The sequence below is a fragment of the Penicillium solitum genome, assembly GCF_028829755.1.
Source record: "Penicillium solitum strain IBT 25940 chromosome Unknown utg000008l_segment0_segment0, whole genome shotgun sequence".
NCBI lineage: Eukaryota > Fungi > Ascomycota > Eurotiomycetes > Eurotiales > Aspergillaceae > Penicillium > Penicillium solitum.
The window spans coordinates 808,939-823,464 of record NW_027072127.1 but is presented as its reverse complement, the minus strand read 5'-3'; the positions used below and the strand labels follow the sequence as shown (position 1 = coordinate 823,464).

Genomic DNA, 14,526 nt, shown 5'->3' with positions numbered 1-14,526 from the left:
TATATCATCAACTGCTAACGTGGCTACTAATCCAAACGTTTGACTTTAATCCCAACAGCTCCGTAATAATCACATTTATTCTGCTGTAGCAGACTAGTTATACATCACTAGGTGTGACTTTTCTAGTGCATCCTGCTTTTGCATAATTATTTGTTCATATGTATATTTAACATTCAACGCGGCCGAATGCTCTTTTGATTATCCGTAATGAAAGACATTCCAAAGGCAACAATATAGTTGTTTTGAGAAGAGTAAATGGCTAACGAGGTCCAACCTAATAATTCCCCAAGAAGTTCCAAGTATTATATCTGCGGAGGTTGAGGTATGCTCGTCCCGAATCATTTAGGGCTTTCTTTACTTGCTTCCTAGTAGGTGGGTGGACCCCCTGGATTATGAATACATTAATGTAAACTTAGTCGGTGATTTGTTGCATGGTTAGAACACAATAGAACTCAAATGAAAGGCTGATGGATAAATAAGATAATCAACAATTGAATACATCAGATCCCCCTCACGCCGAGTATTCCACCTGCTCACTCTTCGCATCAGTCATTTCCATGACCTCCGCATCATCATTCGCAAACGCCTTATCACCGAATGCAACAGCAATCTCCTCTAGAGAATGGTGCGCTGTCTCAACATAGTAAAAGTGAACAAGGATGGCTGAACTGAGACAGAATCCTGCAATCACCAGGTAGAAATAACCATGAATTCCAGCGAAAGCGTCGGGAGAGACCATTCCAATGATGAAGTTGAAGATCCAATTGCTAGTCGTGGCCAGGGCCATGCCTTTACTCCGGCCACGGAGTGGGAAGATCTCTGCAGGTAGAAGCCATGGCATCGGGCCCCAGGTGAATCCGTAGAGGATATTGTAAAGCATGACGAAGGCATATTGGCCGTTTGCTTTGATTTGGACATCCACGTTGATTTCAGTGAAAACACACACAACGGCGAGTAATACTGCCATGCCGAGACCTGTTTGCATTGTTAGAATTCAGTGGCGCATCAACTCGGTTCCATGCGGGAACTGACCTCCGAGAATGAGTAAAGGCTTTCGGCCCCATCGATCTGCTAACCACCAGGTAACAACTGTTGCAGCGGTGTAGGGAATAGCATTTGCAGCAGTATATAGCAGGGATTTGCGATTATCATAACCAGCGGAGGAGAGGGTGCTTGGGAGGTAGAAGGAGATGATGTTGATTCCGTTAATCTGTGCGAACATCTGCACCGTGATTCCAACGATGGTTCGTTTGCGATAGCGGGTGAACATTTCCTATAAAGTGGTGATCCAGGGTTAGTCAATTCACGAGAGTTAACAAGTCAATCAAGTAGTAATGGTAGCCTCACCTTCCAACTGGACTTCCCAAGATTGCTCTCATAGATAACCGCTTCTTGAATTTCGAGGAAGGTGTGCTGAACATCCTCCGCATGTATATTACCATTAGAATGTAGGTCTGCAATTACTTGCAAGCTTTCGTCCACGAAACCATTCAACGCCAACCATCGAGGGGTTTCTGGTAGGAAGAAGGACATGCCAAGCAAGATGAAAGAGAGCACAATCTGGATGATGAAGGGCCCCTGCCATGAAATATGATCGGGCAACAAGAAGTTAAACCCATAGTCCACCCAGCAAGAAAGCATATATCCAGCAATCAAACAACTGTACTCTATACCCACCATCAAACCTCGGCGATGAGGCGGAGCAATCTCTGTTTGAATGATAGGCACGGTCATGGAGAGGAAGCCCACGCCCACTCCTTGGATCGTGCGACCTGCAATGAACGTCGCGAAATCAGGCGCAAACATCTGCATAAACGAGCTGAAGAAGTAAATGAAAGCGCCGATGCGGACACACTTCTTTCGACCAATCATATCTCCAAGACGACCCGCGATGAGTGCTCCCACCGCCGCTGCGGCTTGCAAACACGAAACAGATATGCCTGTAATCGAGGGATCGACTCCACTTGTCGTCCCGTCGGCTCCTCCATAGTTCTTGAAGAAGCGAGCTATAAATATTTCGTTGACCAGCAGCCCGGACATGATACCTATCTCAAATCAGCATCTATATCTTGCCAACATATTCGAGCATGTCATACCAGAGTTATAACCGAATAGAGCATCTCCCAAACTGCCAAAGGCACATGTTGCATACAGTAAGGCTGTGCCTTTGAAGGGGTATCTGGCTGAGATCTTCTTGGGTTTGAGTTTCCTCTCCAGCCAGGTCTGCTGTTGGTCAACTTGCGCGGCGACAGCTAGGGAACGCTCTCTGAGAGTCCCGTTGGGCGCCGGCTCGAAGGATTTCGTGATAGTCATAGTGCCGAAGAGGAAGTTGACCAACTAGGACAACGAGTGCAAAAACCACTTATGGATTTGATCAAGAGATGGGGGAAATGGTTTTATTTATACCCCAGACACTTCCCGTGGGGAAGAATGATTTTCTCCAGGTTGATGGGGAAATGGAGCCGGTGGTACACCACGGGGTCACCATTTCGGTGATTTACCGAATCCATATACTCTTTACATTTATTTCGTGGAGCCCGGGATTGTTATTGGATAATGGGGAAGTACCTCACGGCCTTGGCTTCTGGGCATCCCTCCGGACCCTAGCTCTGTCGGGCAAACTGACCCTATTATTGACCATTTAGACCTGCAGTTGGTGAAACTTTCAAGTCTTATTTCAACTGTCCATGATAATCCCGAAATTGGCCGTGCTTCTGTGGGGGAAGTGAACGGTTCCGGGAGTACAGTGGAGCCCTAATCTCGGTTCCGGTGGCGAATATCAAGCGGTTCCGGGACGACATGGTAGATGTTGAGTGATAATCCCGGAAGACAACACGGTTCCTGAATATTCGGGATTTGAATTCGGGGTAGCTATAGGTCAGGCGACCAGAGTATATGATAAAATGAGAGTATAGTGAAATTAATTGGGCTACGAATGACCATACATCCATGGATATGGTGCCTATTGGTTCTACTTTCCCCAGTAAAGTGAAGTATCGGTATCCCGTAGACTACTTCGGCTGGGGTCTTGGAGTCAGTTCAAGTATGGGGACGCTATATGGAGCTGCTCGACTATCCGCCGGAAATGTCTCAACATATGATCCGTTCGCCCACATCTAACTGAGTGGGTAAAAATATTTAGGACATCCGTAATATTTAAAGCTCAGTAGAATCCCACATGTACAGAACCTTTGCTCAATTAAACAAAAAAAAACCGCAAATATGACCGTCACAAAAGCTACTCAGGTATGTCCCAATCCTAGTAGTGACCCAAACACATAGGTTTATATCACACCTGCTCACTCCAAAATTTATCTAGACTACCAATGAGGCATTTGTATTGCACCCCGGAGGCACATTTGCTTTCGAAGAACGCAGCGTACCTACACTCCAGTCAGACCGAGATATCATAGTCCGAGTAGTGGCAACAGGTCTCTGTGGTTCAGATGTGAGTGAAATAGCGTCAACTTTCTCTATCCCCCCGCTTTCCCCGCTATTTCAGCATTTCCATTTCCTCAATTCCAAAAAGAAAAGAAAAAAAAAAAGAAAACTAACATAATCCTCGGCCCAACAGGTACACTACTGGCAACACGGCCGGATAGGCCCATACGTCGTCGAAAACCCTATAATCCTAGGCCACGAGTCAACAGGAATCGTGGTAGAGAGCGGAAGCAGTGTTCAAGGCCTCGCCGTCGGAGACCGAGTCGCTCTCGAGCCCGGCATCGCCTGCAACACCTGCAATCATTGTCGCAACGGCCGCTACAACCTCTGTCGGGGAATGCGCTTTGCCGCAACACCGCCATACGACGGAACACTCGCTACCTACTACCGCGTGCCTGCAGAATGCTGTTTCAAGCTCCCAGCCCACATCTCCCTGCGCGACGGTACCCTGATTGAACCTCTTAGCGTGGCTGTGCACAGCTGTCAATTGGCAGGTTTCATGCAGGATAAAGCAGTGGTTATTTTCGGAGCCGGGCCTGTCGGGTTACTCTGCTGCGCTGTTGCGCGCGCCTTCGGTGCATCAACGGTTGTCGCTGTGGATGTCGTGCCCGCTCGGCTTGCTTCTGCGGTCAAATATGGTGCTACACACACATACCAGATGAGCACCGAGACGCCGGAGAAGAATGCGGTGGATTTGTTGGCCGCTGCTGGTTTCCCTGATGGTGTTGATGTTGCTCTCGATGCAACTGGCGCTGAACCCTGTCAGAACTGTGGTATTCATGCCCTCACGCAGGGCGGGACTTTCATTCAAGTCGGCTTGGGAAAACCAAACCCATCAATTCCGGTTGGTCAGATCTGCGACAAGGAGATTGTTTTCAAGGGAAGCTTCCGGTACGGGCCTGGGGACTTCAAGTTGGCTGTTGGATTGCTGAACTCGGGCCGAGTAAAGCTGGATGGTCTCGTCACTCATGAGTATCCTTTCAGTCAGGCTGAGGATGCTTTCAAAAATGTCGCCGGTCGGGGTGGAATTAAGAGTGTGATTTATGGCCCGAATGTCGACGAGGAAGAGGCAAATGCAACTTCAGTATAGCCCATGCCCTTTGTGACTGTTATTTTTAGATAGACCGCCGATTACCCTCCAACTTCATTCCACGTCATATCCCATAACCAATATAACCCGCCTTCAACACTATCCTGGTGGTTATTTTCGACAGGTTCCCGAGATAGACCAGGCATGTTCCAATCGTATTCTGCTGGCAGCTGCCATACTTCATGTGTCTGTATGCCTGGCTCAACAAATTCACCAAGTTGAATGTTATCTCCGCCAGTAGGAACGCCAGCAGAGCGATCCCCTGGACCCAAGGCTGGAAAATATATTTGCGTTAGCAATTTCGTCATTTTAGCTACCTCGTATGGATGATAAGCCTTACCATATTGGACAGATGTTAAGCTATTATTCAGACGATCGGCTCTGCTGAGGTCTGGTAGACGTTGGTCTCTAGCAAGAGGATTGCGTGAATCCCATGTCGCATCGAGCGGCATCCGAAGCGTGTCTTCAACAGAAATCAATGACGGATCTGCCGGGGTCTGTAAAGGCTGGTGACCCATTACTTGGCTTGTTGCGGCAATGGGAGCAAGCATGGCAGCTGATTCACGACGGAGGAGCATGATAACAACATTCTTCAGCACAGCCGTGCTCTGTTTCGACAGTGCAGACCGTCTTCCGAGTAAATCTTCCAGACGAAGAATGCGAGTAATTGTTCGTTTCACTTCCTGCGCGGTATCGGAAAGAGGCTCCGAGAGAGCCATCACAGCCAACACAATCGCGGCATTAAAAAGGTTGATAGCGAGAAATGCGCAGAGATGGCTGTCGGTGGCGAGCTGGGCGAGAGCCGGTAGTTCTGTCACTCTCGATGTTCTTGTTGCGGCATTCATCCATAGATCCGGACTTGTGGTCTGGGTATTGGGAAATGCGGAGTCGGGAGATAAGTGCGACTGGGCCACGGGGGGAGCGGTGGTCGGATTATAAATTATGTTATCTGTTCTGCTTTCCTCTGGTGATTGCTTATTCACGGTATAGAGATGATCAACCTGCCGTGCTAACAAAGGTCGATGCAGTACAATGAGAACATTGTCGTAAGTCAATTGTAATGACAGAGACTGCAAAGCGTACGCCCTCAAGCTTGGCCTATCATCGGGATCGAAGTCCCGATTAAGATCCAAAGCCAAATGGCTCGGTAGGCAGGCTCGCCATTTTTGGAGGTTCTCAGTGACGTGCCTGACTAGTGCAAAATATGTGTCACCATTTAGCTGTTCGGACGTCCTGAGAGTACGGGAGCCGAAAACGGTCTTAAGAGCGGGGGATGCAACCAAGTAGAGCTTGTTCAGCTCCCGCTGGTAAGTTGAATAGCATATAGGGCTCGCCTCCCCGGAGGCTGGGGCAACAAAATTCGGGTTCTCAAACACATCCGCTGGCATGTCAAGATTGCAATCCTTGTCGTTGATACCCAATGGCCGGCCATAGGTAATTGACGCAAACCTGTCCCATGTGTAAATCGTCCACCACACTCTTTTCCTTTCCTCGATATTTTCGAAATCCCCCCGTTGAAGTCCCCGATGCATTCCCAAAGACTGAGCCATCTTTATAGTCGCTCCTAATAAAGAAAAGGAGAGATTTGGACGGCCGTGATAGACGTGATGCGATCCTAAGAGGATGCAGGTCTGGGCTGAGGTGACTGAAGGTTGATCCATTAATTCCACTAGGTTTGACTCAACCAGCCCCAACAAGTCTGCACTCAATTTCTTCATATCATTGCTGTTGTCAGCGGGATCGGTGCAACCCCTCTGGGATCGGTACCACGATGCCATTGCAAGCATCATAGCTAACAGCACGAGAAACGGTCGTTGCGAGGGGTGTGCAGAACCATCCGCGATAGAAAGGAGGCTCTTTCTGAATTTTGGCTCGTAGATGGCGAGAGAAAACCAGTGGACAGCATCAAAATAATCTTCCAACAGACTGTATACATGCTCCATTGGAGGGAAAGACTGGCGCAAGATGGAAGATATCGGAATGCGCTGGCCCGTTGCCGGATTTGCCATGGAACCACCTGTGCTGGCCTGGTAGCCGGGTATGGCGGATGTGGTTTGTTCATCAATGTTATGGCTGCCGAGTTGACAGATTCTTCGAGCAATGCCTATGGCGGATTCGGCTTCACCGCAATTGAGAGATGAAGGGATATCGGTCCCTCCAGTGGGGAAGTCAGAATCATCGCCCCTAGGATGCGCATCTATCACTCTACTCTGATCAGGAAGGATTTCACCACGACTAGGGCCATTTTCATCCGGTGAATTTTCGGTAGAAGTCACCGGAGACAGATTGGACCGATGTCGGTCAATGCGTGTGTTTCTTTTAGAAGCCAGACGCCTAATTTCTCATGTAAGTAAAAGAGCAGGTTAAAAGCATCTGTCCAGCTTACTTTGGCAGAGTAGCCCTCCGTGGTCGGGTATTTGGAAGTGGTTGGCAATCAACATTGGCTCGGATACAGACTGAGCAAGGCCGAACAGGATCACACTAGGTCCAATTTGAATTTAGTATATGTCATTAGACCCTGACCAGGATCAGGGTGGCTCTACCCGAGATTTATGGCGACGACATCTTTCGCAGGCACTCCGAACTCTAGTTGGCAGTGGCGACCGGACGTAACTGCTTCTATCAACAGGGTCAACATCAAACCCCCCAGTCATGATGATGTATTTGAAGGTGAGATGTCGACAGAAATAAGATTTTGGGACCAAAAACTCTCCATCCTTCAAGTGTATTCACCCGTAGCCGATTCGGAGTGACCCCGAAAACCGTATTAGCTAAGCCACGTGGACATGGATCCAATCCATAGATGGATTGCCAACCCCGGAATCTCAGGTTCTAAGGGGCTAGTTGTGATTTAGTAGGCTTCAGGGCTAAGAAATCTAGGTTTAGTGTTAGTGTTTAGTGCTTTTATTTATTTATTATTATTAAGAAGTTGCACAAGGGCATATTAACATAGATTGAAGTTTGTATATGTTCGAAAAAAAAATTTCAAAAAAAGAAGAGGTCGTGCCCGGGATCGAACCGGGATTGCTGGTATCAGAAACCAGAGTGATGACCATTACACTACACAACCAACTTTTTCGATGTAGGGAATGCCAAAATGTGCATCATGAATCTATGGGAGGAAAAAGAAAAAAAGAATTACATTGACCTCTATAGTTACTAGCCATCCATTATTAACTACCAGTACTCTTCCGTTCTTTGATAGAGAATATATGATTCCGTACTTTTTTATTTTTATGAGAAAGATCTCCACACCTTCCAAGGTCAGAGTGTCTATTCCCATTCACATGCATCTCTCACTTTGCTCTAGGGTTATGTTACCGACCCAAGGTCACCACCAGTTGGCTTGACCATCCCGTTTGGGGTGCTGAGCTTTGTGTTCTGTGTGAGCAGTGTGTTCATGCATCCATTAATCGTGGCCCACGCAATAATTGGGCTCATATAGTGTCTATAGAGTTGACCTAGTTTATGAGTAGCCTGACCTAGATTATATATATATCTTACAAGAATATATGGGGAAAATACTTGACGTTGCCTATATCTTAATCAATATAATGGCATACATGTTAGTGGCTGGGCTCTATCTCCTGGGCATTAAGCTTAGCCCTAAGTCTATTTCAAGACTTTCCTTACTCTATCCACGAGTTGTTAGGAGGTATATATAGATTTCCTCCCCTCTTGCTAACAAAGATATGTACGGGCGACTAAGTATGTCACTGGTTCATGACTCTTTCGTTGGTTCATATTGCCAGCAGGTGGGTTGAAGCTGAGCACATCTGCAGCACGAAGTATCCCCTCCCTACCTCGTCGACTAAGGAGGAGACCGACTCGTCATCATCTGGAAGTCCAACTGGGTTCCTAGACGGACTGCAATGGCATGCTGCCGATTTCGATGCCGACTCCGAGTTGGAAAACTAACTTCGCCCGTGTTGGGGACCCTGACCCCCCATGGGGATGAGTTTTGAGCAACCAGGGACCTTGCTCGACCGAGTAGCACCTATCCTTAGCCATAGTCATATGCATCTTATCAGGTGCTTGCCGGGGCCACAAAACGATGATCCAGGCATGTATTTTGGAGAACTATGGGGAAACAAGATGGACCGGCCTGCAGTAAACCTATTGTGGGCCTGGGTCGAAGAACTATCGACCAGTGCCCGAGCTGGGCTGAATCCAAGATGGAAATTGGCAAATCAAGTGTTACCATGCATTTCTTACTCAAACATCATTGAAACGACACATGCTCAACCTACCCCATAATTACATTTCTATAATCTCCATCATTACACAGCTTTCTCGAGTTCACCCTTGTTTGCATCTCACTGCTCCAAAAACTCATTGGGCACATAACGCGGCATTGAATCTTCCCACAAACTATCAGTGAGAACCGTCTTATTCGAGCCATCAACATTCATAACCATAATCTGGCCATAAGGCTGGAAGGTATCATCGTAAGTCGCAGCCTCAGCCTGGAATCCCCACATTCCAGTCGACCACATGATACGACCATCGGCAGTCCAAACAGCATGGGCATCGTTGGCAAACGATGTAGTGAGCACAGTCAGATCTGTTCCATTAGGACGAATAATGCACACCTCATAATTCGAAAACTCGTTCCTCGACAGGTCAGTCATGTTGCGCGTGAACAGCACCCATTCACCGGACGGCGAGAAAAAGGGCAGGTTATCACGCTCCGTCGTCAGAGCCGTGGTCTCATTCGACTCCAGGTCCAACAGACGCAGCCCAAATTCAGGCAGGTATTCGCGGTACACGATCTTCTTATTGTCGGGCGAGAAGCTGGGGAAGCCTTTGTTGGAGGAGTTGCCGAAGGTGAGTTGTTCATAGCTTGATCCATCGGGATTGGTCCGGAAGATCCAGCCGGGCTTCTCGCCACGGCTCTGGAACCATGATCCCAGACTGAAGGTGATCCATTTACTATCAGATGACCATGAGGGCTGGAAAGATCCACCGCCGCCCTTGGCAACGGTGGCTTCGTCCAGCGCGTCGGTTTCGTAGGTATCGAACGCTACGGTGAAGTCGGTGTCACCGGGGGGCATCACGACCACAGATGAGTTGCCGGGACTACCTGTCTGCTTGGAGGTGAAGGTCAATTGTCCATCAAGAGAGAGATCGGGGAAGACATCCATGAAGCGGTAATCCCACTCAGAGTCCCAGGACCACAGCTCCTTTTGCAAAGGACGGATCTCCCAGCCGGTCTTCTCGTAAATAACATATTTGCCGTCGGCGGACCAGGCAGGCGAGCGCATACCACCGAGAATCTTCTTCGTGCTGGAGGTGTAGTGAATACCGCCGTTGTCTCCACCCTTGAGCAAGTATCCGATATCAGTGTTTGAGACATACTGCGGGTAGATCTTAACACCGGAGGTATTGGTGTGTTGGACAAGATCGGTTCCTGTTTTGAAGTCCACAGAAACGATCTGGTTGGTCGTGGAATTGACAGAGTACGACGATCGCGCATCCCAAGTTGCTTGCACAGTCATCTCATAGAACACAACTCGTTTGCCATCGGGGGAGAATCTGGGTGATCCGTAGGTGTAATCCGGCTTGCTGTACACCTCACGGAAACCAGTTCCCTCAGGGGTGATGGCATAGATAGCCAGTTCCTGGGTATGCTCCCAGCCGGTGCCATTGTCGTGACCGGTCCACGCTGTGTTTCGATCTGAGGAGAAGACGATCCATTCTCCATCAGGAGACCAGGCAGGCGCAAAGAATCCGTTCGGTGATTCGGGCTTGCCTGTCACACCGGTCTGGTTCGTGAGGTTGCGGGTAACGCCGGTCTCGAGGTTCGTGAGCCAGATGTTGGAGGTGTAGACGCCAGCTGTGGATGCATAGGCGGCGTATTTGCCATTGGGAGAGATGACTGCTGCATCCTCGACCGAGGGCGTGGTTGCGATTGGTGTAAGACCGCTGCCGTCGACGTTGACCATGTAGATATCGGAGTTGCCATCGCCGTTGCGTTCGGTGGTGAAGACGACGTTTTTACCATCTGGGTGGAAGGAAGCATGGTATTCATAGTCGGACTTGTCACCTAGCAAAGAACGCTCGTTTGTGCCGTCTGCATTGGCAATGTACAGTTGCGATGAAGAGGGATTGATACGGTTCAACAACATGATGCCTTTCTTTCCCGGGACAGCGCGAGGAAGCACGACATCAGAGCGAGGCTTGATGCTTGTGTCCAGGTCTCTGGTATCTGCCAGATGCGCGTAGGGGCATGCAGCCTGGCATACTGAAGGACCCAATAGGGCCAGAAGGGAGAAAAAGAACATGATGTTCTGCATCGGATCGATGCTTGGATGTCTGTCATAATCGAGCGTATCGCGCAACCGGTCACTCTTTATATAACCGCCACTTCTATAGAGTAAATATCGAAACACTAATGAAAAAGAAGTTGGTTCGGGTTCGGGTTGATTTGATTATGCTGATTGGATAAACTGATGACGATCAGCATGCTTTCAACTTGCTGAGTGGCTTAATGAGAGAAAAAAGGGTCACAATGGCCCAGGCGCCATGTGTGTGATCGACACAGCGTATCACCTAGTTTGACATTTCTGACTAGGCGAACAAGGGCGTAAGCCAAGGACCGAGATTGCAATTGTTTCGAGCGTTGCAAAAGTTCGAAGATCCGCACCATGCAAGGAAGATAACCCCGAGGTGCTGATTTACGGCTGGAACCGCGACATAATTCCCTTTTGTCGATCAGATCTGCGACGGAGTTCCAAGGTTACCTTTATCAGATCCACGAAGTTACCCGGTTTTATCAGATCGGTATTAATCTCTTATAGGTGGGGCTTGGTGTCCGAACAATTACCGACTAAATATATTATGTCTACTCCGTACATATATTAAATATGTCCCTGATTGCTGGATACAATATATGAATCCCATTAAACAGATCCAATTGAGATGGATATGCCACTTACGTATACCACCCAAAAAGTGGATATCAATTTCAAATTTCTACACCAGTAAGCAGATCGGGTTAGCAACGTAGTAGTGTCGTATTTCGTGAATCTAGTACCTTCTCCATTGCACCCAAGTTGATCGACAGGTACAATGTGTGTGCCCTGTCTAGTCGGTGTAGACCTGTAACGGTTGGATATACATATAAGCTTTTATTGTGGTATCCTATTCCGCTACGATCATTGAATTAGTGCTCCTTGGTGAATCTACGTATATTTTATCAAGATGAGGATGTAGGTGTAATCAAGAGCCGACCAAGGAGGAGAAGGAGCTAGTAAACGATATTCAATATTTACAAAAGACCTTTCAAGGGGAATGATCTGTGTGTGGCACTAAAGAAATAATGATTATAGAATCGCGCCGTTCCCAAATTGGTTCTATTATGCGAGCATAGTGAATTCGCTACAGTTGGGCTTCAGGTATGTAACTATATTGTTGTAAAAATGTAACAGATCTACAATGCACCTACCTAAAGTGTATAACAAAGCCGGGTGAAATTCAGGGTTTCCACCAAAACAGTTTAGCCCCGTGAAGTGCCGAGTTCGGCAAAATTTAACCGGGAGGGACCCTTATGCGCATTGACCGAATTGGGCCTTGAATAAAACTATGTAGATATGTGCGAAGTTGGTGCATACTCCATACTCATACTCCGTACTTCGTACATTTCCCTGGTTATAGAGATTGTATGAGGCTTTTTACCGCCTTTATATACATCTAAAAAAAGATATCTAACAAGACATCTGAAAAGACATCGGAGTGTTCTTGCATATAAAATCCCCAGCGTAGGCTTTCTCACTGTTATATTTTAATCCAGATGCACAAAAATTGGAACTATGTAGTTCATAAAAGAAGATACTAACTACCTGGGCATGCTTGCGAATGTTCTCAACATGAAGTTAAATAAGAGTTTATCATCCTTATCATCACGTGCTGTCGTGTCAGGGACGCGTTAGACAACTTTCTCTCCGCCCAATGATCAAAGCCACTAGTTCTGATAACACTGACAGCTAAATCCCAATGAGTTTGGTTCGTGTCATTCAGGATTCTGACGAGGACGAACCCTTCGAGGGGGATGACCTCCCCACCTCTGGCAACCCTCCCCACCCCTCCGAGCCCGCATTGCAGCAGGAATATCAACATGCCCCCGCCGAACAGACCACCCACAATGCAGTCTATGAACACGGCCATGCTCCCGATGAAAGCATGTTACCACAGCTGAACATCAATTTTGATGAATTCCTCCAATCGCAAGAAAATGGCCATTCAATACTATCGTCGTCGCAGCAGCGGCGGGAGGACAGATGGATCCCCTCAACTAGTGAGGGTGGAAGTGGATCGGTTGGTACGATGTGATAGCATAATTTGAAGCGCAAAAATAAAGATGTGATCTATATGCTGATACCTAAGATGATATAGGCGCTATGATAACGGAGATCGGACTCGCGCAGAGAAGACTTCTGGATGACCCTTCAGGTGCAAGCCTGCCGCTCCCTTCTACGGCCACGCTGTACTCGACAGAATCATTTCAGTCCGCGCCATTTCCTACCATACCAAGTTACCACTCGTATCAGATGGATCAACCGGAGAGTGGCAGCTTCGCATATAATCCAGCACCCATTGGCGCCTACGTCGATGCAAATCAGACTTCACTGCACCCCAGACAGGGTATCTATGATTTGACTCCTCCCGACACCACTAACTCAATGGCATTGCCTCTGAAAAGTGTCCCTCACCAAACTACCGAGCCCTTCATGGAACAAGAAAATCCGCACCCAAACCCACCCCAGGAAGCCCCACAGCCTGAATCTCAGCAGGTGGGGTGTTCTCCCCATGATACTGAGCCTCTCTCCTCCGTTGCATCCATGCGATTTAGCGGAGTAAAGACTACTACTGCCGGAACCAGTCTCATTTCCCCGCAGCAATCCCAGTCAAGCACGCATGACGAGCTTTCTCTGCCAGCTGTCATACCAACTGTGCCAGACGTCGAAATGCCCGGTGCAAAGAAAAAGCGAGGAAGGCCGAAGAAACAACCCGCGCCAGATAACGACGAAGATGATGAGCTAGCCAACTCCCGGGACCACGAGTTCAAACACCCTGGCGCAAATGGTGCGATTGACCCCTCCGATAGCGAAGAGATCACGGAAGATAATACCCCGGCCTCGAGTGGCGTCTCCGACGAGACTGACGAACATAATCTAGAAGCAGCCCCCAAGCCTGAAAAATCAGGACCCAAGGAGCCGAAAAAGAAGAAAGCCAAAAAAAGCAAGACGACACCCGCCCCCGAGCCTGATGCCGATGACGACGTGATATGGGTGGATACGAAGCCTCTCAGCGTGGAGCCTTCAACCGGGAGTGCCACTCCACAGACAGAAATCCCAGAGCTCCCAAGACAGGATCTAGACTCCAATGTTCTGGACTCAAACCCGCATGTTGATGCACAGGCACCGGTTCCTGCAGTCGAAGAGAAGAGCCAAAGCGCCCCAAACCCCGAAAAACCAGCACCCAAGAAACGCGGACGCAAGCGAAAGCAGACAATCGAGCAAGCGGAAACACCATCAGAGTCCGCAGATATACCCGAACCAAACAAGCCGGCCTCCGGAGCCCAGACTCCTGCGTCAAAGCTGGCAGTCATTGTTGATAATAGTCCCAAATCCATACTGGAAGCTAACACCAGTAACAACGATACATCTGCTATTCAAAGCAAGGACCAGAACCCCCATCCACTTCCTGGTCCTGACCCACTCCCTGAACCTACAATGGATACCCCTCAACCTCAGACTCCTTCGAAGCCTGATGCTGCGTCTGTTAATACACCACAGAACGCAGGAAAGGGCCCAAACAAGCATAGTCCCATCTCGGCGCGGAGTGGGGTGCCTTACCGCGTGGGGTTGAGTAAGAGGGCGAGGATTGCGCCGTTGCTTAAGATGGTACGGAAATAGGGAGAATTTTCTGCTTTCTTCTTGATCGCGATCTTTATTTCGTGTTGATTGTTGTCTTTTTTTTTCTTTTTTCCCCCC

The 14,526-nt window shown here is 48.4% G+C and overlaps 6 protein-coding genes across 6 annotated transcripts; 3 read left to right on the top strand and 3 right to left on the bottom strand.

The window, feature by feature from the left end:
* Nucleotides 1-461: 461 nt before the first annotated feature.
* N7455_009577 (sugar porter family MFS transporter) lies at nucleotides 462-2,313 on the bottom strand (the record flags this gene model as incomplete). The annotated part of the gene is made up of 4 exons (XM_040954605.2): nucleotides 462-975; nucleotides 1,033-1,273; nucleotides 1,348-2,045; nucleotides 2,097-2,313. 4 exons carry the CDS (start codon nucleotides 2,311-2,313, stop codon nucleotides 512-514), a joined length of 1,620 nt encoding a protein of 539 aa, XP_040814911.2. The 3' UTR covers nucleotides 462-511.
* Nucleotides 2,314-3,222: 909 nt separating this feature from the next.
* On the top strand, nucleotides 3,223-4,531 carry N7455_009576 (NAD(P)-dependent alcohol dehydrogenase; the record flags this gene model as incomplete). Its single annotated transcript, XM_040954675.2, has 3 exons — nucleotides 3,223-3,246; nucleotides 3,320-3,448; nucleotides 3,575-4,531. 3 exons carry the CDS (start codon nucleotides 3,223-3,225, stop codon nucleotides 4,529-4,531), a joined length of 1,110 nt encoding a protein of 369 aa, XP_040814856.2.
* A 41-nt stretch (nucleotides 4,532-4,572) lies between these two features.
* Nucleotides 4,573-6,972, bottom strand: N7455_009575 (fungal specific transcription factor domain-containing protein; the record flags this gene model as incomplete). Its single annotated transcript, XM_065606239.1, has 3 exons — nucleotides 4,573-4,805; nucleotides 4,872-6,872; nucleotides 6,918-6,972. The coding sequence occupies 3 exons, from the start codon at nucleotides 6,970-6,972 to the stop codon at nucleotides 4,573-4,575; spliced, it is 2,289 nt and encodes a 762-aa protein (XP_065460202.1).
* Nucleotides 6,973-8,085: 1,113 nt separating this feature from the next.
* Nucleotides 8,086-8,449, top strand: N7455_009574 (uncharacterized protein; the record flags this gene model as incomplete). The annotated part of the gene is made up of 2 exons (XM_065606238.1): nucleotides 8,086-8,186; nucleotides 8,287-8,449. 2 exons carry the CDS (start codon nucleotides 8,086-8,088, stop codon nucleotides 8,447-8,449), a joined length of 264 nt encoding a protein of 87 aa, XP_065460201.1.
* Nucleotides 8,450-8,847: 398 nt separating this feature from the next.
* Nucleotides 8,848-10,815, bottom strand: N7455_009573 (uncharacterized protein; the record flags this gene model as incomplete). Its single annotated transcript, XM_040954640.2, has 1 exon — nucleotides 8,848-10,815. The coding sequence occupies one exon, from the start codon at nucleotides 10,813-10,815 to the stop codon at nucleotides 8,848-8,850; it is 1,968 nt and encodes a 655-aa protein (XP_040814904.2).
* Nucleotides 10,816-12,526: 1,711 nt separating this feature from the next.
* Nucleotides 12,527-14,448, top strand: N7455_009572 (uncharacterized protein; the record flags this gene model as incomplete). The annotated part of the gene is made up of 2 exons (XM_040954610.2): nucleotides 12,527-12,851; nucleotides 12,926-14,448. The coding sequence occupies 2 exons, from the start codon at nucleotides 12,527-12,529 to the stop codon at nucleotides 14,446-14,448; spliced, it is 1,848 nt and encodes a 615-aa protein (XP_040814880.2).
* Nucleotides 14,449-14,526: the final 78 nt, after the last annotated feature.